This window comes from Anomaloglossus baeobatrachus, chromosome 12, assembly GCF_048569485.1.
Source record: "Anomaloglossus baeobatrachus isolate aAnoBae1 chromosome 12, aAnoBae1.hap1, whole genome shotgun sequence".
NCBI lineage: Eukaryota > Metazoa > Chordata > Amphibia > Anura > Aromobatidae > Anomaloglossus > Anomaloglossus baeobatrachus.
In genome coordinates this window covers 82,236,996-82,262,124 of record NC_134364.1, presented here as the reverse complement: position 1 = coordinate 82,262,124, position 25,129 = coordinate 82,236,996, and the positions used below count along the sequence as shown (strand labels likewise).

The 25,129-nt window shown below is 49.2% G+C and overlaps 1 protein-coding gene across 8 annotated transcripts in view; it reads left to right on the top strand.

Moving 5' to 3' along the window:
* The window catches only part of STRN3 (striatin 3), a 110,849-nt gene that overhangs the window by 6,027 nt on the left and 79,693 nt on the right, over nt 1-25,129 (top strand). For all 8 annotated transcript variants that reach the window (XM_075330257.1, XM_075330254.1, XM_075330251.1 and 5 more), the window contains exons 2-5: nt 5,295-5,398; nt 7,774-7,847; nt 10,003-10,084; nt 10,760-10,936. In XM_075330257.1, coding sequence (XP_075186372.1) covers nt 5,295-5,398; nt 7,774-7,847; nt 10,003-10,084; nt 10,760-10,936 — 437 coding nt within the window. The remainder of the gene's footprint in view (nt 1-5,294; nt 5,399-7,773; nt 7,848-10,002; nt 10,085-10,759; nt 10,937-25,129) is intronic.

Below are 25,129 nucleotides of genomic sequence, written 5' to 3'. Positions count from 1 at the left end.
CAGGATCATTGGTTGGGATTTAGTCTGTGAAGTTTTGATTTTAGGAAATGAATCTCTGATGAATGCAGCTCACACTCTACTTGTGAAATCTGATGGCAAAGCCTCTTTAAATGTTATTTTTGTACTAATTTTGGCATGTGACTGATTAAAATGTTAAAGCTTTTGTCTTTTACTGCCTTGATGCCTTACTGTGCTTAGCCGACTGCAACAAGCCGAAGACCTCTACAGCTTAAAGGGAACCCGGCACCTGGGTTTTCACTTATGATCTATGGCAACCACCAGTGAGCCCTTATATACAGCGTTCCAGAATACTGTATATAAGAGTCCAGGCCGCGCAGTATAACATATATAAATAGCTTTATACTCACCTGGGAGGGCAGTCCGGTCCGATGGGCGTTGCTTCTCTTGGTCCAACACCTCCTAAATCCTGTACAATCGCACAAAAATACCGCAGGACACTTCATTAAAGAAAGCAGACTCCCCCATCATACTCGCCAGACCCCGACCATGACACTATGGAACCTAAGGACTTGCGGTGGAACGCACAGACATCTGGTGACACCATACTGCTCCAAAAGCCTGCAGTAGAATGCATCAAGGATCTGCAGTGGAACACAGCGATGCGTTCCCCCCGCGCAGGTCCTCGAGGCGTTCCCCCCGCGTAGGTCCTCGAGGCGTTCCCCCCGCGCAGGTCTTCGAGGCGTTCCCCCCGCGCAGGTCTTCGAGGCGTTCCCCCCGCGCAGGTCTTCGAGGCGTTCCCCCCGCGCAGGTCCTCGAGGCGTTCCCCCCGCGCAGGTCCTCGAGGCGTTCCCCCCGCGCAGGTCCTCGAGGCGTTCCCCCCGCGCAGGTCCTCGAGGCGTTCCCCCGCGCAGGTCCTCGAGGCGTTCCCCCGCGCAGGTCCTCGAGGCGTTCCCCCGCGCAGGTCCTCGAGGCGTTCCCCCGCGCAGGTCCTCGAGGCGTTCCCCCGCGCAGGTCCTCGAGGCGTTCCCCCGCGCAGGTCCTCGAGGCGGCCGGCTGCTGAGAGCGATCAGCAGATTATTCTCTCTTTCGCGTTTTACAATGGAGTCCGACAATGAATTTGAATACTTGTCATCTGCTGTACAACGCATCAGTCACAAGCAACGCATGTGACTGATGGGAAACAACGTAAATGTGAACCTAGCCTAAGATGGCCCTGCGCTGTATCTGGACAATGGGAAGAGGAGCGGACTTGTGGATAGGCGTAAGTGTGGTGACTTGTCAGTGTCACTGTGGGGCTATGTGACTTTACACACCGCACCATTGTCTGATCGTCCATGCATCCTTCATTCGGAGGACATGCCCGGTGCTGCTGTAAGGCTCTAATGGATGTGGGTCCCTGCAGTCCGACCCACCCCCGATCAGTAAATGTGTAATAACTTGCCTTGACCCCTTATGTATGTCCAGTGTGTCATATACCTGCAGATGAGCCTGCGCCGTGGTTCTTACTATGGGACTGAAACAGCAGTGGTGGCTCATTCAGCCTTTATATACTCATAGATCTAATAGAAGCTGGCTAATGCAAATTACATATGCAGTATATTTATCCATGCCCTAAATATCTCTGCAATGTGGCTTATGTAGCCCAGACGGACGGCTTCATGTCATGTCCTCGGAGTTCAGTGATCTCAGTACCAAATAGACAAAGGTCTGTGCCCTCGATAGCTCAGTGATTTATGGTTCAGGTATGTGCAGGGCGTGACGTGAATCATCACAAACTTCAGGGATCTTGTTCGGACTGCTCAATGTCTTTTTAAAGATGTCCACACTCCAGTAATTTGTTTCTTAAAATTCACCACCATAGTGATATCAATAATGTCACTTCCCTGCCCTTGGTAAAATACTTACCAGGCCTCGTCGTCTTTTGAAGCGTGATCAACTAACAATCAAGTGTTTCATGGCAAATAGCCAACAGGGTCGCAAGAAGCGTGTTGGGCAAAAAAGGTGCAAAATAACTGCCCATGAATTGAGGAAAATCAAGCGTCAAGATGCCATTTGCCACCAGTTTGGCCATATTTCAGAGCTGCAACGTATCAAAAAGCACAAGGTGAGCCATACTCGGGGACATGGCCAAGGTAAGGAAGGCTGAAAAACCACCACCTCTAAACAAGAAACATAAGATAAAACATCAAGACTGGGCCAAGAAATATCTTAAGGGCTCATTCACATGACCGTTCCGTTTGTCCTAGTCAGTTCCTGGGTTTTTTTTGCGGACCCACGGACAGGACCATCTTTTCAATATCTTTTGTGTAGGATCAGATGGTACACGGTAGCACTCCCGTGTGCATCTGATCCTACAAAAAAAACACATCGGATGCCGTATATTCGCTCTGTTATTATGGAACATGTCCTATTCTGTTCCATAATAACGGACCTTAACTCAATACAAGTCAATGGGCCCACAAAATTCCTGGAAGCCATACGGAAGCACTTTCATGTGACCTCTGTCGGGTGCCCGTGCAGTCTGTGTCCCGCTCCAGCCCTGCAGCTGCCCGCACTGCAGTATCAGCATCTTCTCACACTGCAGTGCGGGCAGCTGCGGGGATGACTAGCGCTGCTGTCAGGAGGTTAGATGAGATCATTACCTGCTGTGACTATCTGCTCTCCTGACGTCACCGCTGTCACTGACTTCTATGCCCGCCACGTTCTCACGTCACTTCTCGCGGGCGGCCCGAGACTGTCACTAGCGATGATGTCATGGGCTCCCGCGGTTCTTCGCTGTGAACGCGGCGGGTATAGAAGTCAGTGACAGCGATGACATCAGGAGAGCAGATCGTCACATCAGGTAATGATCTCATCTAACCTCCTGACAGCAGCGCTCGATATGCCCTGCAGTGTCCTGGGCTGACCTATCGATGTTAGCTCAGGTCACTGCACTGCTCTCCCACCCAATGGGGAACATTCTGTTCTTCTTTAACTGGGACAGTGACTATGGTATGGATCGTCGTGGGACCCCCTTCCTTATTGGATTACACTGGACCCGGATTTGATTGTTCTTTTCAATAAATTGGTGAAAGAGGGAATGTGTGGAATGTTTTTTCAAAAAAACTTTTTTGTTGTCAATTTTTTTTTTTTATTACTGACTGGTGATGTCGGGTATCTGATAGACGCGTGATATCACTAACCCCAGGGCCTGATGCCAGGTGACATTACACATCTGGCATCAACCCCATATATTACCCCGTTTGCCACCGCACCAGGGCACGGGATGAGTTGGGGCAAAGAGCCATGATTGGCACGTCTAATGGATGCGCCACTTCTGGGGTGGCTGCAGCTTGCTATTTTGAGGCTGTCCAATAACAGTGGACCTCCCTAGTCTGAGAATACCAGACCACAGCTGTCTGCTTTACCTTGGCTGGTGATCCAATTTGGGGGGGACCTCGTGTTTTTTGTTTTAAATTATTTATTTAATTTAAAATGACATCATGGGGTGCCCTCTGTTTTGGATTACCAGCCAAGGTGAAGCTGCCAGCTGTGGTCTGCAGCCGTCTGCTTTACCCTAGCTGGCTACAAAAGATAGGGGGGACCTCACATCATTTTTTTTTATAATTATTTATTTTTTGGCTAAATACAAGGCAAAGCACCCTTTAGTGCCACATGAAAGTCACTAAAGGATGCCAACTTAGAATATGCAGGGGGGTGGGACATTATATCTTTCTCATCTATCCATCTATCTATTCATCTTTCCCTCTATCCATTATCTGTCTATCTATCCCTCTATTCATTCATTTATCCCTCTGTCTCTATAGCTATCTATCCATCTCTATATCTACTCCTTTATTTATCTTTCTTGCTGCTTCTGTTTTTTGCGGTCTGCAAAAAAAAAGGAAGGCACACGGATGACACACGGACCGTATACAGAACGGATGTCACATGGATGCCACACGGATGCATCCGTGAAAAAAACGGACCGTTTTTCTGCGGCCCACAAAAACGGAACGGTCATGTGAATTTAGCCTAAGACTGATTTTTCAAAGGTTTTCTGGACTGATGAAATGAGAGTGCCTCTTGATGGGCCAGATGGATGGGCCAGAGGCTGGATCAGTAAAGGGCAGAGAGCTCCACTCCGACTCAGACGCCAGCAAGGTGGAGGAGGATTACTGGTATGGACTGGTATCATCAATGATGAACTTGTGGGACCTTTTCGGGTTGAGGATGGAGTGAAGCTCAACTCCCAGACCTACTGCAAGTTTCTGGAAGACAACTTCTTCAAGCAGTGGTACAGGAAGACGTCAGTATTGTTCAAGAAAAACATGATTTTCATGCAGGACAATGCTCCATTCCATGCATCCAACTACTCCACAGCGTGGCTGTCCAATAAAGGTCTAAAAGATGAAAAAATAATGACATGGCCCCCTTGTTCACCTGATCTGAACCCCATAGAGAACCTGTGGTCCCTCATAAAATGTAAGATCTACAGGGAGGGAAAACAGTACACCTCTCGGAGCAGTGTCTGGAGGCTGTGGTGGCTGCTGCACGCAATGTTGATCGTAAACAGATCAAGCAATGACAGAATCTATGGATGATAGGCTGTTGAGTGTCATCATCAAGAAAGGTGGCTATATTGGTCATTAACTTTTTTGGGGTTTTGTTTTTGCATGTCAGAAATGTTTATTTCTAAATTTTGTGCAGTTATATTGGTTTACCTGTTGAAAATAAACAAGTGAGATGCGAATATATTTGGTTTTTATTAAGTTGCCTAATAATTCTGCACAGTAATAGTTACCTGCACAAACAGATATCCTCCTAAGATAGCCAAATCTAAAAAAACACTCAATTCCAAAAATATTAAGCTTTGATATTTGAGTCTTTTGGGTTGATTGAGAACATAGTTGTTGATCAATAATAAAAAAATCCTCTAAAATACAGCTTGCCTAATAATTCTGCACACGGTATATTAGGAGGGGCATGGAACTTTACATTAATGATACCACTCCAGCGGAGAAATAAAACCCACTAGAGTGGTGCTTGACATACTTTATTCCCCTTTGTAAAATAGAAATACCCTGAACTCCCCGGGACTGCGCTGGTTTTGGAAGAAATGTACCTTTTTTGTTTCCCCAGATATTCTGTAGTACAGTGTTTCCCAGCCTGTGGGTCTCCAGAGCGGTAGTTTTCCAATATCTGGAGGGTCACAGGTTGGAAAGCACTGCTTTATTGTCTGCAGCCCACCTATGAATTTTACGGGCTTGTCTTTGTGAGCCATTGCCTGGACAAATGTAAACGTGACTTCCAGACCTTGATGTTTACTGAACGTTTTTCCATTTGTTTTTCAGGCACGGATAGCATTTCTACAAGGTGAAAGAAAAGGTCAGGAAAACTTGAAGAAGGATCTAGTTAGAAGAATAAAAATGTTAGAATACGCTTTAAAACAAGAAAGGTAAGCAGCCTTGTATGTGCCGGTGTGTATCAATGTCAGTTATGGCCCTTATCTACCCCCTTAGTGATCAAGCCAGTGTGACCTTAAAGAGGTTGTCCACTACTCTTAGGGGTGCTTTACACACAGCGAGATCGCAGCTGAGTCATGGTTTTTGTGACGCAGCAGTGACCTCATTATTGATCTCGCTGTGTGTGACACTGAGCAGCGATCTGGCCCCTGCTGTGAGATCGCTGCTCGTTACACACAGCCCTGGTTCGTTTTTTTATTGTTGCTCTCCCGCTGTGACGCACACATCGCTGTGTGTGACAGCGAGAGAGCGACAAGATGAAGCGAGTAGGGAGCAGGAGCCGGCATCTGGAAGCTGTGGTAAGCTATAACCAGGGTAAACATCGGGTAACCAAGGTGGTTACCCAATATTTACCTTCGTTACCAGCCTCCGCCGCTCTCACGCTGCCAGTGCCGGCTCCTGCTCTGCACATGTAGCTGCAGTACACATCGGGTTAATTAACCTGATGTGTACTGTAGCTAGGAGTGCAGGGAGCCAGCGCAAAGCGGTGTGCGCGGCTCCCTGCTCTCTGCACATGTAGCGTCGTTATGATCACTGCTGCGTCGCTGTGTTTGACAGCTAAGCAGCGATCATAACAGCGACTTACAAGGTCGCTGTTACGTCACAGAAAATGGTGACGTAACAGCGACGTCGCTGTCGCTATGTGTGAACCAGCCTTACATTGATGGCCTGTCCTTAGGAGAGGTCATTAATGTCTGATCGGCCGGCACCCCTGTCAATCAGCTGTTCTCGGACCCGGTGGAAGGCAGCCGAAAATGCTCAGTTCCGGAGCTGCCCTGTCTTCTGATAGTGGCTACAGCCAAGCACTGCACATCAACCTCCTATTGATTTGTATGGCTGGTGGATATGTAGTACCTGGAGGCGACACTATCAGAAGACGGAGCAGCTCTGGAACTGATAGCACAGAGAACAGTTGATCGGCAAGGATGTTTTAACCCTTCAGGTTCTTCACAGGAATTAGTGCAAAATGGAAAGAGATAAAAATGTAATTTCTCCTCTAAATTGTTGCTTTAGCCTCAATTTTTTTTCACTTTTACAAGGATAGAACGAAAAACAATTGTTTCCCATTTTTTTCTGACTGCGCTGATACTTTACATGTGGTCAGAAGCCTCATGGCAGGGCTCAGGAGGGAAGGAGCACCATTTTTATTTTTGGACTGTAATTTTGGCTGGAATAGATTGTGACTGTCATGTAGCATGTTGCGGAGCCCCTAACATGCGAAAACAGCAGAAACCCCCACAAGTGACCCCCAATTTGGAAACTAGACCCCTCAAGGAATTAATATAGGCGTGGACTGAGCATGTTTAAAAACTTTATAACTTTGAGATATGAAACAAAGGTATTTAATTTTTTTTTTACAAATACTTTTTTTTAACATTCTTTTTATTAGTTTTTAATAACAATAACAGATGATCAATAATCATGTAAACCCTCAATACAATATGGTTATGGTAATCTACAAAGTTACAGATAGGAAATCTCCTCAGATCCCAACCCCCCTCCCGACCACCCTACAAATACTACTTTGGCGACAAATTTATAATTTACACAAAGGATAGCTGGAGAAAAATTGACCTCTTATTTATTTGTTTATTTTTTTTTTGCATTTTCTTCCAAACACCGTAATAACCCCTATATGTGGCCAAAAACTACTGTTTGGGCACATGCAAAGCTCAGACAGTAAAGAACACTTTAATTTTTGGAACGCAAATTTGCACACTGTATTGCATTTACAGGGCCCCTAAGGTGCCTAAAATTCAAAGAAACCCTAAAAGTGACCCCAATGTAAAAATTGCCTCTTTCAGTGAATTAATCTACGGCTGCAGTGATGATTTTTTTTTTTCTGTAAAATTGAAAATATGCCCACCTAGTGCCCCTATATTGAGCCCAGCTTGTGATTTAATAACATTAGTTTTCACAAATTTATACTTTCCTACTTGCTCCCACCTGCATCTATTACGGCCACTTTGTGGTCTGCAGTGGTTCAGGCAGAGGAGGCATCACCGGTCCACCAGCAGTGGAACCGCTGTGGCTTGTGATTGGCTGCAGGGGTCAGGGGGATTTGAACAGTGCTTCAGCAGAAAAACGTCCAGTGACGGGCTGCTGATGTCCCCGCACCAGCGCTCCTTCCACTGGGGGAACGGTGAGGTCCACTCTTAATTCCTGTGACCCGATCAATACCATTTCCTGGTGTCCTCGTTCCTTTTGCCAGTATTGCACGGTTATATACTGGTGTGTGAATTTACCAATCCCTATTTACAATTCTTGACATTCTTATGAAATTCTGAACATTGAATTTGTGTTACAGGGCAAAATATCATAAATTAAAATATGGAACAGAGTTAAGTCAAGGGGATATGAAGATGCCAGCCATCGAGTCGGGTAAGAGTTTTTATACTTCCATGAGGTTTTTGGTTATTTTTTTTTACTTTGAGCTTTAATCCTTTAGCGGTTGCCATAATAGTAATTTATTAGTAATTCATCTGCTTGTTATGTGCAGACCTCTCTTCGGTCTATAATGTTCATTCCCAAATTAAAGGAGTTGTCTACTAGGACAACCCCTTCTCAATCAGTATCTACATCATTATAAAATAAAAACTTTCCTCTGGTATCTGTGCCAGCCAGCACTAGCTCTCCTGGGGCTTATGTAAGTTTGACCAGAGCGCTGCAGCCAATCAGTGGCTGACGCCCCCCCCACCCCTGGCGGCATGGTACAGGGGGGTGGGGGCGGCATGGTCCAGGGGGGCAGCCGGGGGGGGGAGGCATGGTTAGAAAACCCTAGTGGCTAATGTGACAATTACAAGGCTTCTTTTTTTTTTTTTTTTTTTTTATAATATATTGTAAGGTGGATTTATTGCTACTATTAGAATATACACTGTGTTCGTAAAAAGGGGACAAAAAAAAATTTAGCCGATCATTTTCTGATAGCTTTTCCTTTAAAGCGAATCCGTCACCATCTGAGAGCAGCATAATGTAGAGACAGAGATCCTGATTCCAGCGATGTGTCACTTACTGAGCTGTTTGCTGTCATTGTTTTCTCTGCTGCAGATGTAGCAGTTATACAGAGCTCATGCGTATGCTATAGGCAGTGAGAAAACTCAGAAAAATATTCTCTGTTTGCCTATTGTGTGTGCAGTAGAAGTGGTGTGAACCCGGCCTATGCTGGTCACATTGAATGCTCTGGCCCACTACATTATGCCGACCATCCCTTACATTCCTGAAATTGCTCAGTATGCACTACTCATGAAGGATGTGCTACTTTGATCTGAGCGTTGCTGACTATTTTAGTATAGGTCTTATATGTCATGACTTGTACAGCTGGCCAGTAATATAAAGCATTCATGTTTAGCTTTATTTTTGGGAAATAGTAGAGGTGAGTAGGTGGGACCTGCCTAAGTTTAGCCGAATCAGAATTCCATCTGTATCAAGTAATGCTGCAAACTGAGAGGGAATCTGTCACCAGGTTTTTGCTCCCCCATCTGAGAGCAGCATCATGTAGAGGTAGAGATCCTGATTCCAGTGATGTATCACTTACTGAGCTGCTTTTTGCTGTTTTTGATATAATCCCTGTTTTATCTGCTGTTGATCTACCAGTACTCTGAATGCTCAGCTCTGTATAACCCCACCCACACCACTATTATACACTGTGTACTCTGAATGCTGAGCTCTGTATAACCCCGCCCACACCACTGATTATACAGTGTGCTCTGAATGCTGAGCTCTGTGTAACCCCGTCCACAGCACTGATTATACACAGTGTACTCTGCTGAGCTCTGTATAACCCCGCCCACACCACTGATTATACACAGTGTACTCTGAATGCTGAGCTCTGTGTAACCCCGCCCACACCACTGATTATACACAGTGTGCATAAAAATCTGCCAATCTGTGATGTAGGTGGAGTTACATTAAGCTCATGAATATGGAGGACTACATGGCACGAGACTAGTCCTTTAATGATAATCTTCTGCTGATAAAACACACTTTTTGTTTTTAAATCTACAGCAAACAGCCCAGTAAGTGACACATAGCTGGAATCAGGGTCTCTGCCCATACATTTTCCTGCTCTCAGATAAATCTGGTGACAGAATCCCTTTAACCAATGGCTCTTTGCAATGTGCATTGGATAGTGTATTTTATAGGGATAGTATAAAGGGGCATCTGATTTCACAAACGGGTTTTCAATTAGGATGTGAAAAATTACCAAATTGAGAGTGATGCTCATATAACACCCTCCTCTATTAAGTAAAGCAGAGAGGATGTCACACTGGAGACACAGGCACTACATGGACAGCATTGTTGTGGTGGAAGCTGTAATACTTCATCCTGCCTATGGGGGGCGCTGCTGGAAAATTGAGCACTTCTGCTGATTTCAGTGTGACATCCTGTGATCACATTATTGATAGGGGACCCTTCTAACAAGGATGGTCATTTGTGGACATGCCCTTTAAGCCCGTGACCTGCGGCTTGGCTCTATAGGGTATTAGAAGTGACATCTTGCTGTTGACATCAATCGTTATTTACTGTTGCCTTTCAGAAGAAACCAAAGAATCGGAGATTCCCCCAGGGCTTCCGAATAGTCAGCTGACCTGGAAACAAGGCCGGCAGCTGCTGAGACAGTAAGTAAATAAGTAAAGGCATATGGCAGATTTGGTTACAGTCTCATAATACTGTTTTTGATGGGTTGGGAGGCAGATCTGAGGCTCCGGGCTGCCATATGTGCATCCTGCAACACATTATGAGATTGCGCTTGTCATTTAAAGTCCAGTTTTGCCTTTAGAGCATCAGGTTTGCAGCGACGTCTAAAGCATAGAGTTACAATGCAGACCCTGTGCAGCCATCTGGCCGCAGAGAGGTCTACTGCTGGGGAAGAGGTATCCAGTGTACTTACACTTTAAAGCCTGTGTCCACGCCAAATTTATTTTTATTGCTTTACTTTATTCAAATTAAAAGTAAATATACTATTAAAATTTATTTAGATTTTCCTAGTGTTTTGTGTATAAAGCACTTCTGCAGACCTATGCATCTCCATGGTAAGACAGCAGACTCCCATGTAGGCTGATTCCACTGTCAGGCGTCCTGCTCATGAAGATCTAGGGGACAAATAAAGGGGGCTATGACCGCAGCATCAGGCTGCACAGGGGTTGTTTGTCGGTAACTATGGCGACACATAATTCTGCATTGGAGCCACAAACATAAAATGGTTTGAGATGGTAATTAAATAGTACTTGTGAAGGTGATCTGTCTGAGATTAGATGGCGCTTGATGTTTAACAACTGACCCATCTTGTGCAGGTATCTTCAAGAGGTCGGCTATACAGATACAATACTAGACGTTCGGTCACAAAGGGTACGCTCTCTGCTCGGACTTTCAGGATCTGAGCCCAATGGTTCAGTGGAACCGAAGAACCTAGAACAGATTCTTAATGGCGGAGATACTTCACTTAAACAAAAGGGACAGGAAAACAAAAGGTATATACATGTCATCCCTTCTATGCTTGTATATCTGTGCACAAGAATGTTATTGTGGAGAAATATTTGCAATCTGAACGTTATTAAAGATTGGAAGTATTTGTACATGTCCTGTTACTGTCCTCTCCTGCCCTGCTCCGTCTGTGCAGGTCCTGTTACCTTCCTCTCCTGCCCTGCTCAGTCTGTGCAGGTCCTGTTACCTTCCTCTCCTGCCCTGCTCAGTCTGTACAGGTCCTGTTACCTTCCTCTCCTGCCCTGCTCCGTCTGTGCAGGTCCTGTTACCTTCCTCTCCTGCCCTGCTCCGTCTGTGCAGGTCCTGTTACCTTCCTCTCCTGCCCTGCTCCTTCTGTGCAGGTCCTGTTACCTTCCTCTCCTGCCCTGCTCCTTCTGTTCAGGTCCTATTACTTTCCTCTCCTGCCCTGTTCCTTCTGTGCAGGTCCTGTTACCTTCCTCTCCTGCCCTGCTACTTCTGTACAGGTCCTGTTACCTTCCTCTCCTGCCCTGCTCCGTCTGTACAGGTCCTGTTACCTTCCTCTCCTGCCCTGCTCAGTCTGTGCAGGTCCTGTTACCTTCCTCTCCTGCCCTGCTCAGTCTGTACAGGTCCTGTTACCTTCCTCTCCTGCCCTGCTCCGTCTGTGCAGGTCCTGTTACCTTCTTCTCCTGCCCTGCTCCGTCTGTGCAGGTCCTGTTACCTTCCTCTCCTGCCCTGCTCCTTCTGTGCAGGTCCTGTTACCTTCCTCTCCTGCCCTGCTCCTTCTGTTCAGGTCCTATTACTTTCCTCTCCTGCCCTGTTCCTTCTGTGCAGGTCCTGTTACCTTCCTCTCCTGCCCTGCTACTTCTGTACAGGTCCTGTTACCTTCCTCTCCTGCCCTGTTCCTTCTGTGCAGGTCCTGTTACCTTCCTCTCCTGCCCTGCTACTTCTGTACAGGTCCTATTACTTTCCTCTCCTGCCCTGCTCCGTCTGTGCAGGTCCTGTTGCCTTCCTCTCATGCCCTGCTCCGTCTGTGCAGGTCCTGTTACCTTCCTCTCATGCCCTGCTCCGTCTGTGCAGGTCCTGTTACCTTCCTCTCATGCCCTGCTCAGTCTGTACAGGTCCTGTTACCTTCCTCTCCTGCCCTGCTCCGTCTGTACAGGTCCTGTTACCTTCCTCTCCTGCCCTGCTCCGTCTGTACAGGTCCTGTTACCTTCCTCTCCTGCCCTGCTCCGTCTGTACAGGTCCTGTTACCTTCCTCTCCTGCCCCGTCTGTACAGGTCCTGTTACCTTCCTCTCCTGCCCTGTGCCGTCTGTGCAGGTCCTGTTACCTTCCTCTCCTGCCCTGTGCCGTCTGTACAGGTCCTGTTACCTTCCTCTCCTGCCCTGCTCAGTCTGTACAGGTCCTGTTACCTTCCTCTCCTGCCCTGCTCAGTCTGTACAGGTCCTGTTACCTTCCTCTCCTGCCCTGCTCAGTCTGTACAGGTCCTGTTACCTTCCTCTCCTGCCCTGCCCCGTCTGTGCAGGTCCTGTTACCTTCCTCTCCTGCCCTGTGCCGTCTGTACAGGTCCTGTTACCTTCCTCTCCTGCCCTGTGCCGTCTGTACAGGTCCTGTTACCTTCCTCTCCTGCCCTGTGCCGTCTGTACAGGTCCTATTACCTTCCTCTCCTGCCCCGTCTGTACAGGTCCTGTTACCTTCCTCTCCTGCCCCGTCTGTACAGGTCCTGTTACCTTCCTCTCCTGCCCTGTGCCGTCTGTACAGGTCCTGTTACCTTCCTCTCCTGCCCTGTGCCGTCTGTACAGGTCCTATTACCTTCCTCTCCTGCCCCGTCTGTACAGGTCCTGTTACCTTCCTCTCCTGCCCCGTCTGTACAGGTCCTGTTACCTTCCTCTCCTGCTCCGTCTGTGCAGGTCCTGTTACCTTCCTCTCCTGCCCTGTGCCGTCTGTGCAGGTCCTGTTACCTTCCTCTCCTGCCCTGTGCCGTCTGTACAGGTCCTGTTACCTTCCTCTCCTGCCCTGTGCCGTCTGTGCAGGTCCTGTTACCTTCCTCTCCTGCCCTGTGCCGTCTGTGCAGGTCCTGTTACCTTCCTCTCCTGCCCTGTGCCGTCTGTACAGGTCCTGTTACCTTCCTCTCCTGCCCCGTCTGTACAGGTCCTGTTACCTTCCTCTCCTGCCCCGTCTGTACAGGTCCTGTTACCTTCCTCTCCTGCCCCGTCTGTACAGGTCCTGTTACCTTCCTCTCCTGCCCTGTGCCGTCTGTACAGGTCCTGTTACCTTCCTCTCCTGCCCTGTGCCGTCTGTACAGGTCCTGTTACCTTCCTCTCCTGCCCTGCTCAGTCTGTACAGGTCCTGTTACCTTCCTCTCCTGCCCTGCTCAGTCTGTACAGGTCCTGTTACCTTCCTCTCCTGCCCTGCCCCGTCTGTACAGGTCCTGTTACCTTCCTCTCCTGCCCTGTGCCGTCTGTACAGGTCCTGTTACCTTCCTCTCCTGCCCTGTGCCGTCTGTACAGGTCCTGTTACCTTCCTCTCCTGCCCTGCCCCGTCTGTACAGGTCCTGTTACCTTCCTCTCCTGCCCTGTGCCGTCTGTACAGGTCCTGTTACCTTCCTCTCCTGCCCTGTGCCGTCTGTACAGGTCCTGTTACCTTCCTCTCCTGCCCTGTGCCGTCTGTACAGGTCCTGTTACCTTCCTCTCCTGCCCTGTGCCGTCTGTACAGGTCCTATTACCTTCCTCTCCTGCCCCGTCTGTACAGGTCCTGTTACCTTCCTCTCCTGCCCCGTCTGTACAGGTCCTGTTACCTTCCTCTCCTGCCCTGTGCCGTCTGTACAGGTCCTGTTACCTTCCTCTCCTGCCCTGTGCCGTCTGTACAGGTCCTATTACCTTCCTCTCCTGCCCCGTCTGTACAGGTCCTGTTACCTTCCTCTCCTGCCCCGTCTGTACAGGTCCTGTTACCTTCCTCTCCTGCTCCGTCTGTGCAGGTCCTGTTACCTTCCTCTCCTGCCCTGTGCCGTCTGTGCAGGTCCTGTTACCTTCCTCTCCTGCCCTGTGCCGTCTGTACAGGTCCTGTTACCTTCCTCTCCTGCCCTGTGCCGTCTGTGCAGGTCCTGTTACCTTCCTCTCCTGCCCTGTGCCGTCTGTGCAGGTCCTGTTACCTTCCTCTCCTGCCCTGTGCCGTCTGTACAGGTCCTGTTACCTTCCTCTCCTGCCCCGTCTGTACAGGTCCTGTTACCTTCCTCTCCTGCCCCGTCTGTACAGGTCCTGTTACCTTCCTCTCCTGCCCCGTCTGTACAGGTCCTGTTACCTTCCTCTCCTGCCCTGTGCCGTCTGTACAGGTCCTGTTACCTTCCTCTCCTGCCCTGCTCAGTCTGTACAGGTCCTGTTACCTTCCTCTCCTGCCCTGCTCAGTCTGTACAGGTCCTGTTACCTTCCTCTCCTGCCCTGCCCCGTCTGTACAGGTCCTGTTACCTTCCTCTCCTGCCCTGTGCCGTCTGTACAGGTCCTGTTACCTTCCTCTCCTGCCCTGTGCCGTCTGTACAGGTCCTGTTACCTTCCTCTCCTGCCCTGCCCCGTCTGTACAGGTCCTGTTACCTTCCTCTCCTGCCCTGTGCCGTCTGTACAGGTCCTGTTACCTTCCTCTCCTGCCCTGTGCCGTCTGTACAGGTCCTGTTACCTTCCTCTCCTGCCCTGTGCCGTCTGTACAGGTCCTGTTACCTTCCTCTCCTGCACTGCACCAATCAGATAGATCAGGGTTGGAAAAGAGGATAGAGAATTGTGCCGCTGCATAGTTATCTCAATGTCATGCACACTTTTTAGTAAGCTATATCTCTGGCTAAAAAATAAGTCTTCTAGTTAAACAAAATGCAGTAAATTAAAAAAAGTTTGCAACTTTGGTATCATCTTAATCATACTTACCTGGAGTCACGCTGCCGGGTAGTTTTTTTACAATGTAAGGAATACCGTAAGAACAGCCGGTCTCAATTCAAAGACACAGTAGCGGAGTCCCTCTTATGACCTAGCAGTGCTCTTCAGGAATTGCTACATTCCCAAGATGTTCAATTTTGGTTGAACTTAGGGGTCAAGAATCTGGCACAGGTATACAATGGCATGTAAAAGTTTGGCCACTCCTGGTCAAGTTACTGTTATTGTGACTAGTTAAGCAAGGGGAAAATTAAATTATCTCTAAAAGGCATAAACTTAAAGATGACACATTTCCTTCTGTATTTTAGGCAAAAACATTTTTTTCAGCTTTTACATTTTAAAAATTACAAAAGGAGAAATGGACCAATACAAAGGTTTTGGCACCCTTGGAGATTTATGTGCTCAGGTAACTTTTGACTGTGTTAGGGTTATGGCTTTTTAACCTCATCATTAGGAAAGGCCAGGTGATGCACATTTTTCAGCTTTATAAAAACCTAGCCTCCTCTAATCTTGTGCCAAAAAACAGCAGCCATGGGTTCTTCTAAGTAGCTGCCTAGCACTCTGAAAATTAAAAAGGTGGAGGTCTACAAAGCAGGAGAAGGCTATAAGAAGATAGCAAAGTGTTTTCAAGTTGTCTTTTCCGCACGTTGAAATGTAAGTAAGAAATGACAGTGAACAGGAACAGTGGAGGTCAAGATAAGGTCTGGAAGACCAATCAAAATTTCTGTGACAGCTGCTCGTAGGATTTCTAGAGAGGGAAATCATAACCCCCTGCCTGACTGCAAAAGACCTTCAGGAAGATTTAGCAGACTCTGGAGTTGTGGTACATTGTTCAATTGTTCAGAGATACCTGCACAAATATGGCCTTCATGGAGGAGTCATCAGAAGAAAACCTCTCCTGTGTCCTCACCATGAAGTTCAGTGTAAGTAGTATGCAAAAGAACATCTAAACAAGCCTGATGCATTTTGGAAACCAGTCCTGTGGACCTCTTTGGCCACAGTGATCAAAGGTATATGTGGAGAAAAAGGGCACAGGATTACAGGAAAATAATATATCGCCCACAATTAAGCATGGGGGTGGATCGATCATGCTTTAGGGTTGTGATGCAGTCAATGGCACGGGGAACATTTCACAGGTAGAGGGTAAAAATGGATTCAATGAAATTTCAACAAATTCTTGATGCAAACATAACACCATCTGTAAAAAAGCTGAACTTGAAAGGAGGAGAAAAGAGGGCGGCTTCTACAAATGGATAATGATCCTAAACAGACATAAAAATCCACAAAAGACGACCTCAAAAGGCACAAACTGAAGGTTTTACAATAGCCACATAGTTCCCGATGTGAACATCATTGAAAATCTGTGGCTAAAATGGACTGGAAGACGAGCCGGGAATCTCACAGGACTGGAAGACGAGCCGGGAATCTCGCAGGACTGGAAGACGAGCCGGGAATCTCGCAGGACTGGAAGACTAGCCGGGAATCTCGCAGGACTGGAAGACGAGCCGGGAATCTCGCAGGACTGGAAGACGAGCCGGGAATCTCGCAGGACTGGAAGACGAGCCGGGAATCTCGCAGGACTGGAAGACGAGCCGGGAATCTCGCAGGACTGGAAGACGAGCCGGGAATCTCGCAGGACTGGAAGACGAGCCGGGAATCTCGCAGGACTGGAAGGCGAGCCGGGAATCTCGCAGGACTGGAAGACGAGCCGGGAATCTCGCAGGACTGGAAGACGAGCCGGGAATCTCGCAGGACTGGAAGACGAGCCGGGAATCTCGCAGGACTGGAAGACGAGCCGGGAATCTCGCAGGACTGGAAGACTTGAAAGACTTCTCCAAGGAAAAATGGATGAAAATCCCTCAAACTCCTTGGCTGCTGCAAAAAGTGTTTCTAAACTGTGATACTTGCCAAAGGGCTTCCTACTAGGAACTAACCATGCAGGGTGCCCAAACGTTTTGCATCAGTCCATTTTCATTTTTTGTAAATTTTAAAATGTAAAAGATGAAAATTAAATCTATTTTTTTTTTTTTTTTTTTTACCTAAAATACAAAGGAAATGTGTCATCTGTAACTTTATGCCGTTTATAGATCATTTCATCTTAATTTCCTTAACTGTTCACAAGAACAATTATTCTGTGCAGGGGTGCCCAAACTTTTGCATGCTACTGTATAATCTAGGATGTTCTGTTTCCTTTGATAAATCTCAATAGACACTTCCCTTACGTATTTATGTCCTGAATACTCAATTTCCAGACATTAGTAATTTTCTCCTATCCTCATACACCTTGATTGGGAGTCTCAGGAGCCAGGGACCCAACCGGTTGATCTTCTTTTTATACCCCCAGTTATTAACCAGTAGGAGCTCCTCATCGCCATTGTTGGTTGACATCAAATTGAAGACTGTAAAGCTGGTGTCACACATAACGACGACGACAACGACGTCGCTGCAACGTCACCATATTCTGTGACGTTGCAGCGACCTCAACAGCGACGTCGCTATGTGTGACACATAACAACGATCAGACCCCTGCTGCGAAATCGCTGCTCGCTCCTAAATGCTCCAGGTCATTTTTTGAACGCTGCTATCCCGCTGCGCCATGCTGATAAGCTGATAATCCTTTTGTTTGACACCGCAGCAGGGACGCTACGCTACGTCTGAAACCACACAACGACCGTCGACGTCGCTATGATCGCTGCTCCGTCGCTGCTTTTTATACCATGTTTGACAGCTTACTAACGATCATCTATGGTCGCTGCTACGTCACAGAATATGGTGACGTTGCAGCGACGTCGTTGTCGTCGTCGTTATGTGTGACCCCAGCTTAAGTCCCTCCCGATAAGAGGATTGCAGCGAGACCTTGACCTCCCCACAATGTTTCACTGGCAATTGATAACAAGCTAAGCCAAATGTATATAGTCCATCTACCTGATACAGAAGATTATTAAAAATGGGTAGATCTACTACTGCAGATTGCCATAGGTGGAAGGAGGAGGCGGCAGATTTTATACACATTATGTGGTGGTGCCGTCCTATAGTATCCTCATCGAGGTCATACAACCCCCTGTACCACTTTCCCCTAAGGCGTGTGTATTAGGAACCCTTGATGAGACCTGGCCTCGCTACCCTTGCACTCTTTTCAGGGAAACATTGGTTTTGTCTTGTAAGGCCATTGCCCGGAGGTGAATCGATAGACTACACTGAAGAGTTTGCAGTGGGTCCATATGGTAAATACTGCTGCTTCCTATGAGAGGGTGATGTATGAAAGTAGACCTTGTCCTCCTCAAAAATTTGATAATGTATGGAAGCCTTGGTTTGATTCTCCTTCAACTCACGTTAGTCCTCAGGCGATGGGGCATTTCTCAAAACATTAACCATGACTTACAAAGCCATCCACAACCTGTCTCCTCCCTACATCTGTGACCTAGTCTCTCGGTACGTACCTGCACACAACCTCAGATCCTCACAAGATCTCCTTCTCTTCTCCTCTCTCATCTCCTCTTCCCACAATCGCATACAAGATTTCTCCCGCGCCTCCCCCATACTCTGGAACGCTCTGCCACAACATATCAGACTCTCCCCTACCGTGGAAAGCTTCAAGAGGAACCTCAAGACCCATCTCTTCCAACAAGCCTACAACCTACAATAGCCCTCAGTCCAGTACACCACTGTGCAACCGGCTCTGTCCTCACCTATTGTACCATCACCCATCCCCTGTAGACTGTGAGCCCTCACGGGCAGGGTCCTCTCTCCTCCTGTAGACTGTGAGCCCTCGCGGGCAGGGTTCTCGCTCTCTCCTGTAGACTGTGAGCCCTCGCGGGCAGGGTCCTCTCTCTCCTCCTGTAGACTGTGAGCCCTCGCGGGCAGGGTCCTCTCTCTCCTTCTGTAGATTGCGAGCCCTCACGGGCAGGGTCCTCTCTCCTCCTGTAGACTGTGAGCCCTCGCGGGCAGGGTTCTCGCTCTCTCCTGTAGACTGTGAGCCCTCGCGGGCAGGGTCCTCTCTCCTTCTGTAGACTGTGAGCCCTCGCGGGCAGGGTTCTCGCTCTCTCTCCTCCTGTAGTTTGTGAGCCCTCGCGGGCAGGGTCCTCTCTCCTCCTGTAGTTTGTGAGACCTCGCGGGCAGGGTCCTCTCTCCTCCTGTAGTTTGTGAGCCCTCGCGGGCAGGGTCCTCTCTCCTCCTGTAGACTGTGAGCCCTCGCGGGCAGGGTCCGCTCTCCTCTTATACCAGTCTGTTATGTACGGTTAATGATTGTTGTACGTATACCCTCTTTCACTTGTAAAACGCCACGGAATAAATGGCGCTATAATAATAAATAATAATAATGATTGTGGTATGTGATATTTGACGCCTGACATGGTCGTCTTATGCTTTTGGCTAAGATATTACACTCATGGTATGTTGAGGGCAAGGATATCTTTACCAGACCGTATTAATGAGAAATGCTGTTTGGTCTTTTATTCTATGATGTAAACTTATATTAACTTCAATAAAATCCTATAAAAAACAAAACAATATTGAAATTGCATTTTTTGTCTCCATTTCACCAGACTGGGATTTTTTTTTCCCTTTTTCAGGAAATTATATGGTGAAATGAATGGTGTCCTTCAAAATGCAACTCTCCCTGCAAGAAACAAGCCGTCCTATGTCTGTGGATGGAAGAATAAGAGTTATAGCTCTGAGAAATGGGGAAGACAAAATGCAAACGGAAAAATGAAATTTACCGTATTTTTTGAATTATAAGATGCACTTTTCCTCCCAAAAATTTGGGAGGAAAGTGGGGGGTTCGTCTTATAATCTGAATGGAGCTTACTAAGGGTGATGGACAGGGGTCGCAGGAGGCTGGGAGGATGCTGCGGCGGCTTGGCTGGTCCGGGGGCTGGTGCTGCGGCAGCTGTGCGAGGTCTCCGTTGGCTGGGCTGGCGCTGAGAACTTCAAATGATGGCGTCTGGAGTCGGAGCATGCGCAGATGGAGCGCTCGGCTCAAGATCTCTTCTGTGCACACGCCGCCTCCAACTTATTGATCTCCCAGCAACAGACTTGAGGAAAATGGCGCAAGGAAGTGACGCCTGCGCAGATGAGATCTCGGTTTGCCGTTAAGAGAGCTTAATATGCACATGTCTAACTCCGGGCGCCATTTCTTTGAATCCCTCACTGCCCCAGCACAGCTCTCCCAGCACAGCTGCCACAGCACAGCTGTCCAAGCCCCAGCACAGCTGCCACAGCACAGCTGTCCAAGCCCCAGCACAGCTGTCCAAGCCCCAGCACAGCTGTCCAATCCCCAGCACAGCTGCCACAGCACAGCTGTCCAAGCCCCAGCACAGCAGGCACAGCTGTCCAAGCCCCAGCACAGCAGGCACAGCTGTCCAAGCCCCAGCACAGCTGCCCCAGCACAGCTGTCCAAGCCCCAGCACAGCTGTCCAAGCCCCAGCACAGCTGTCCAAGCCCCAGCACAGCTGCCCCAGCACAGCTGTCCAATCCCCAGCACAGCTGTCCAATCCCCAGCACAGCAGGCACAGCTGTCCAAGCCCCAGCACAGCTGTCCAAGCTCCAGTACAGCTGCCCCAGCACAGCTGTCCAAGCCCCAGCACAGCTGTCCAAGCCCCAGCACAGCTGTCCAAGCCCCAGCACAGCTGCCCAAGCCCCAGCACAGCTGTCCAATCCACAGCACAGCTGTCCAAGCCCCAGCACAGCAGGCACAACTGTCCAAGCCCCAGCACAGCTGTCCAAGCCCCAGCACAGCAGGCACAGCTGTCCAAGCCCCAGCACAGCAGGCACAGCTGTCCAAGCCCCAGCACAGCTGCCCCAGCACAGCTGTCCAAGCCCCAGCACAGCTGTCCAAGCCCCAGCACAGCTGTCCAAGCCCCAGCACAGCTGCCCCAGCACAGCTGTCCAATCCCCAGCACAGCTGTCCAATCCCCAGCACAGCAGGCACAGCTGTCCAAGCCCCAGCACAGCTGTCCAAGCTCCAGTACAGCTGCCCCAGCACAGCTGTCCAAGCCCCAGCACAGCTGTCCAAGCCCCAGCACAGCTGTCCAAGCCCCAGCACAGCTGCCCAAGCCCCAGCACAGCTGTCCAATCCACAGCACAGCTGTCCAAGCCCCAGCACAGCAGGCACAGCTGTCCAAGCCCCAGCACAGCTGTCTAAGCCCCAGCACAGCTGCCCCAGCAAAGCTGTCCAAGCCCCAGCACAGCTGTCCAAGCCCCAGTACAGCTGCCCCAGCACAGCTGTCCAAGCCCCAGCACAGCTGCCCCAGCAAAGCTGTCCAAGCCCCAGCACAGCTGTCCAAGCCCAGCACAGCTGTCCAAGCCCCAGCACAGCTGTCCAAGCCCCAGCACAGCTGTCCCAGCACTGAATAGGATAACTGAAGTGAGCACTAATATATATATTATGAGTGCAAGCCAAAAATTACATACTATATACGGATAAGGCTGCACATCAAACTTAGATAATAGTATAATGCCTCAAGCATATGGACAAATATTGGAATATACAATGAAAAATGCTACTTGCTAATTTGAACATGTGAATAATGAATTGCATACCTGCCATGAATATTAGGAAAAAGGAGATATTTAGCAATCGCATTGATCAATGTAACTGAGCCCCAAGGCCTCGTCAAGGCATATCTCTATATTGGGGTCCCTAGCTCTGTGACCCTAACTGTGTGTCATCTCATTGCAATTAAAAACTGCTATGGGTGGAGAGGGGTAACTAAGGACTTTCTTATATAGGAGATGGAAAAAACATGGCCGAAAGGGGCGGAGCTGTGTTCACATTCAGAAAAAAATTTTCTGAATGTGAACACAGCTCCGCCCCTTTCGGCCATGTTTTTTCCATCTCCTATATAAGAAAGTCCTTAGTTACCCCTCTCCACCCATAGCAGTTTTTAATTGCAATGAGATGACACACAGTTAGGGTCACAGAGCTAGGGACCCCAATATAGAGATATGCCTTGACGAGGCCTTGGGGCTCAGTTACATTGATCAATGCGATTGCTAAATATCTCCTTTTTCCTAATATTCATGGCAGGTATGCAATTCATTATTCACATGTTCAAATTAGCAAGTAGCATTTTTCATTGTATATTCCAATATTTGTCCATATGCTTGAGGCATTATACTATTATCTAAGTTTGATGTGCAGCCTTATCCGTATACAGCTGTCCCAGCACAGCTGTCCAAGCCCCAGCACAGCTGTCCAAGCCCCAGCACAGCTGTCCAATCCCCAGCACAGCTGCCACAGCACAGCTGTCGAAGCCCCAGCACAGCTGTCCAAGCCCCAGCACAGCTGCCCCAGCACAGCTGTCCAAGCCCCAGCACAGCTGCCCCAGCACAGCTGTCCAAGCCCCAGCACAGCTGCCCCAGCAAAGCTGTCCAAGCCCCAGCACAGCTGTCCAAGCCCCAGTACAGCTGCCCCAGCACAGCTGTCCAAGCCCCAGCACAGCTGCCCCAGCAAAGCTGTCCAAGCCCCAGCACAGCTGTCCAAGCCCAGCACAGCTGTCCAAGCCCCAGCACAGCTGTCCAAGCCCCAGCACAGCTGTCCCAGCACTGAATAGGATAACTGAAGTGAGCACTAATATATATATTATGAGTGCAAGCCAAAAATTACATACTATATACGGATAAGGCTGCACATCAAACTTAGATAATAGTATAATGCCTCAAGCATATGGACAAATATTGGAATATACAATGAAAAATGCTACTTGCTAATTTGAACATGTGAATAATGAATTGCATACCTGCCATGAATATTAGGAAAAAGGAGATATTTAGCAATCGCATTGATCAATGTAACTGAGCCCCAAGGCCTCGTCAAGGCATATCTCTATATTGGGGTCCCTAGCTCTGTGACCCTAACTGTGTGTCATCTCATTGCAATTAAAAACTGCTATGGGTGGAGAGGGGTAACTAAGGACTTTCTTATATAGGAGATGGAAAAAACATGGCCGAAAGGGGCGGAGCTGTGTTCACATTCAGAAAAAAATTTTCTGAATGTGAACACAGCTCCGCCCCTTTCGGCCATGTTTTTTCCATCTCCTATATAAGAAAGTCCTTAGTTACCCCTCTCCACCCATAGCAGTTTTTAATTGCAATGAGATGACACACAGTTAGGGTCACAGAGCTAGGGACCCCAATATAGAGATATGCCTTGACGAGGCCTTGGGGCTCAGTTACATTGATCAATGCGATTGCTAAATATCTCCTTTTTCCTAATATTCATGGCAGGTATGCAATTCATTATTCACATGTTCAAATTAGCAAGTAGCATTTTTCATTGTATATTCCAATATTTGTCCATATGCTTGAGGCATTATACTATTATCTAAGTTTGATGTGCAGCCTTATCCGTATACAGCTGTCCCAGCACAGCTGTCCAAGCCCCAGCACAGCTGTCCAAGCCCCAGCACAGCTGTCCAATCCCCAGCACAGCTGCCACAGCACAGCTGTCGAAGCCCCAGCACAGCTGTCCAAGCCCCAGCACAGCTGCCCCAGCACAGCTGTCCAAGCCCCAGCACAGCTGCCCCAGCACAGCTGTCCAAGCCCCAGTACAGCTGTCCCAGCACAGCTGTCCAATCCCCAGCACAGCTGTCCCAGCACAGCTGTCCAATCCCAGCACAGCAGGCACAGCTGTCCAAGCCCCAGCACAGCTGTCCAAGCCCCAGCACAGCTGCCCCAGCACAGCTGTCCAAGCCCCAGCACAGCTGTCCAAGCCCCAGCACAGCTGTCCAAGCCCCAGCACAGCTGTCCCAGCACAGCTGTCCAATCCCCAGCACAGCAGGCACAGCACAGCTGTCCAATCCCCAGCACAGCTGTCCAAGCCCCAGCACAGCAGGCACAGCTGTCCAAGCCCCAGCACAGCTGCCCCAGCACAGCTGTCCAAGCCCCAGCACAGCTGCCCCAGCACAGCTGTCCAAGCCCCAGCACAGCTGTCCCAGCACAGCTGTCCAAGCCCCAGCACAGCTGTCCCAGCACAGCTGTCCAATCCCCGGCACAGCTGTCCAATCCCCGGCACAGCTGTCCAATCCCCGGCACAGCTGTCCAATCCCCGGCACAGCTGTCCAATCCCCGGCACAGCTGTCCAATCCCCGGCACAGCTGTCCAATCCCCGGCACAGCTGTCCAATCCCCGGCACAGCTGTCCAAGCCCCAGCACAGCTGTCCAAGCCCCAGCACAGCTGTCCAAGCCCCAGCACAGCTGCCCCAGCAAAGCTGTCCAAGCCCCAGCACAGCTGTCCAAGCCCAGCACAGCTGTCCAAGCCCCAGCACAGCTGTCCCAGCACAGCTCTCCCAGCACAGCTGTCCAATCCCCAGCACAGCTGCCACAGCACAGCTGTCCAAGCCCCAGCACAGCAGCCCCTGCACAGCTGCCAGTTTCTGGCACACCCACCGCTCCTGCGTCCCGTGACCCTGCTCTACCACCACTTCTGCCCCCTTCGGTAAAACACCATCAGATAAGACAGACTCCATTTTTTTTTTTTTTTTTTCACCCATTTTCTTTATCGTTCCTATGGGAGACCCAGACCATGGGTGTTTAGCTTCTGCCTCCGGAGGACACACAAAGTACTACACTTAAAAGTGTAGCTCCTCCCTCTGAGCTTATACACCCCCTGGAGAGCCAGTCCTAGCCAGTTTATCGCTTTGTGTTCAGGAGGCATACATCCACACATGCATTCTCATCTGATTTGTTTGATTTTTGGAAAGAGTTTGAAGAAAAGCGGGTCCAAGTCTGGACTCCCAGCATGTCCCTTCTCACCCCACTGTGTCGGCGGTGTTGTTAAGGTTGATTTCCAAGGCTGAAGCCTTACATGCCGCGCTCCTTCACCATCCCTCCTGGGCTCTGGCTTGAAGTAGGAGCCAGCACGGTTCTCCATGCCTGGCAGGAGTCCGGTCTCCATCCACAGCCCCTTGAGGATCCTGTTGGACCGGAGCACTCATCCCCAGGGACCTGGCCCTGCGTCTCAGCAGCTAAGTACCTGAGACGTTTATGTGTTGGGGGTCCCGGTTCTTTATTGTATGGGGAGAGTATGCTGTATATGATTATTTTGACTTTTCCGGCGGGTTCTCTAGCTTTTGCCTGAGAACCGCGCCGATGGTGCCTGCTTGTCGGCCTCGCCGCTTAAATTTAGGCCCCGGCTTCGCCGGAGACCTAGTTTCGTTTTCCTGCCCTCGCATGTCACTCATGCAGAGGGACAGGCTCGGCTCCTCCCGGCGGCCGTTCTACACAGGGGAGGTCCCCTGCAGGTCTCTATAGCCCTCCAGTTCCCGCTCTCCTATAGGAACGCCCCCTAGTCCCGCCCCCTCTCC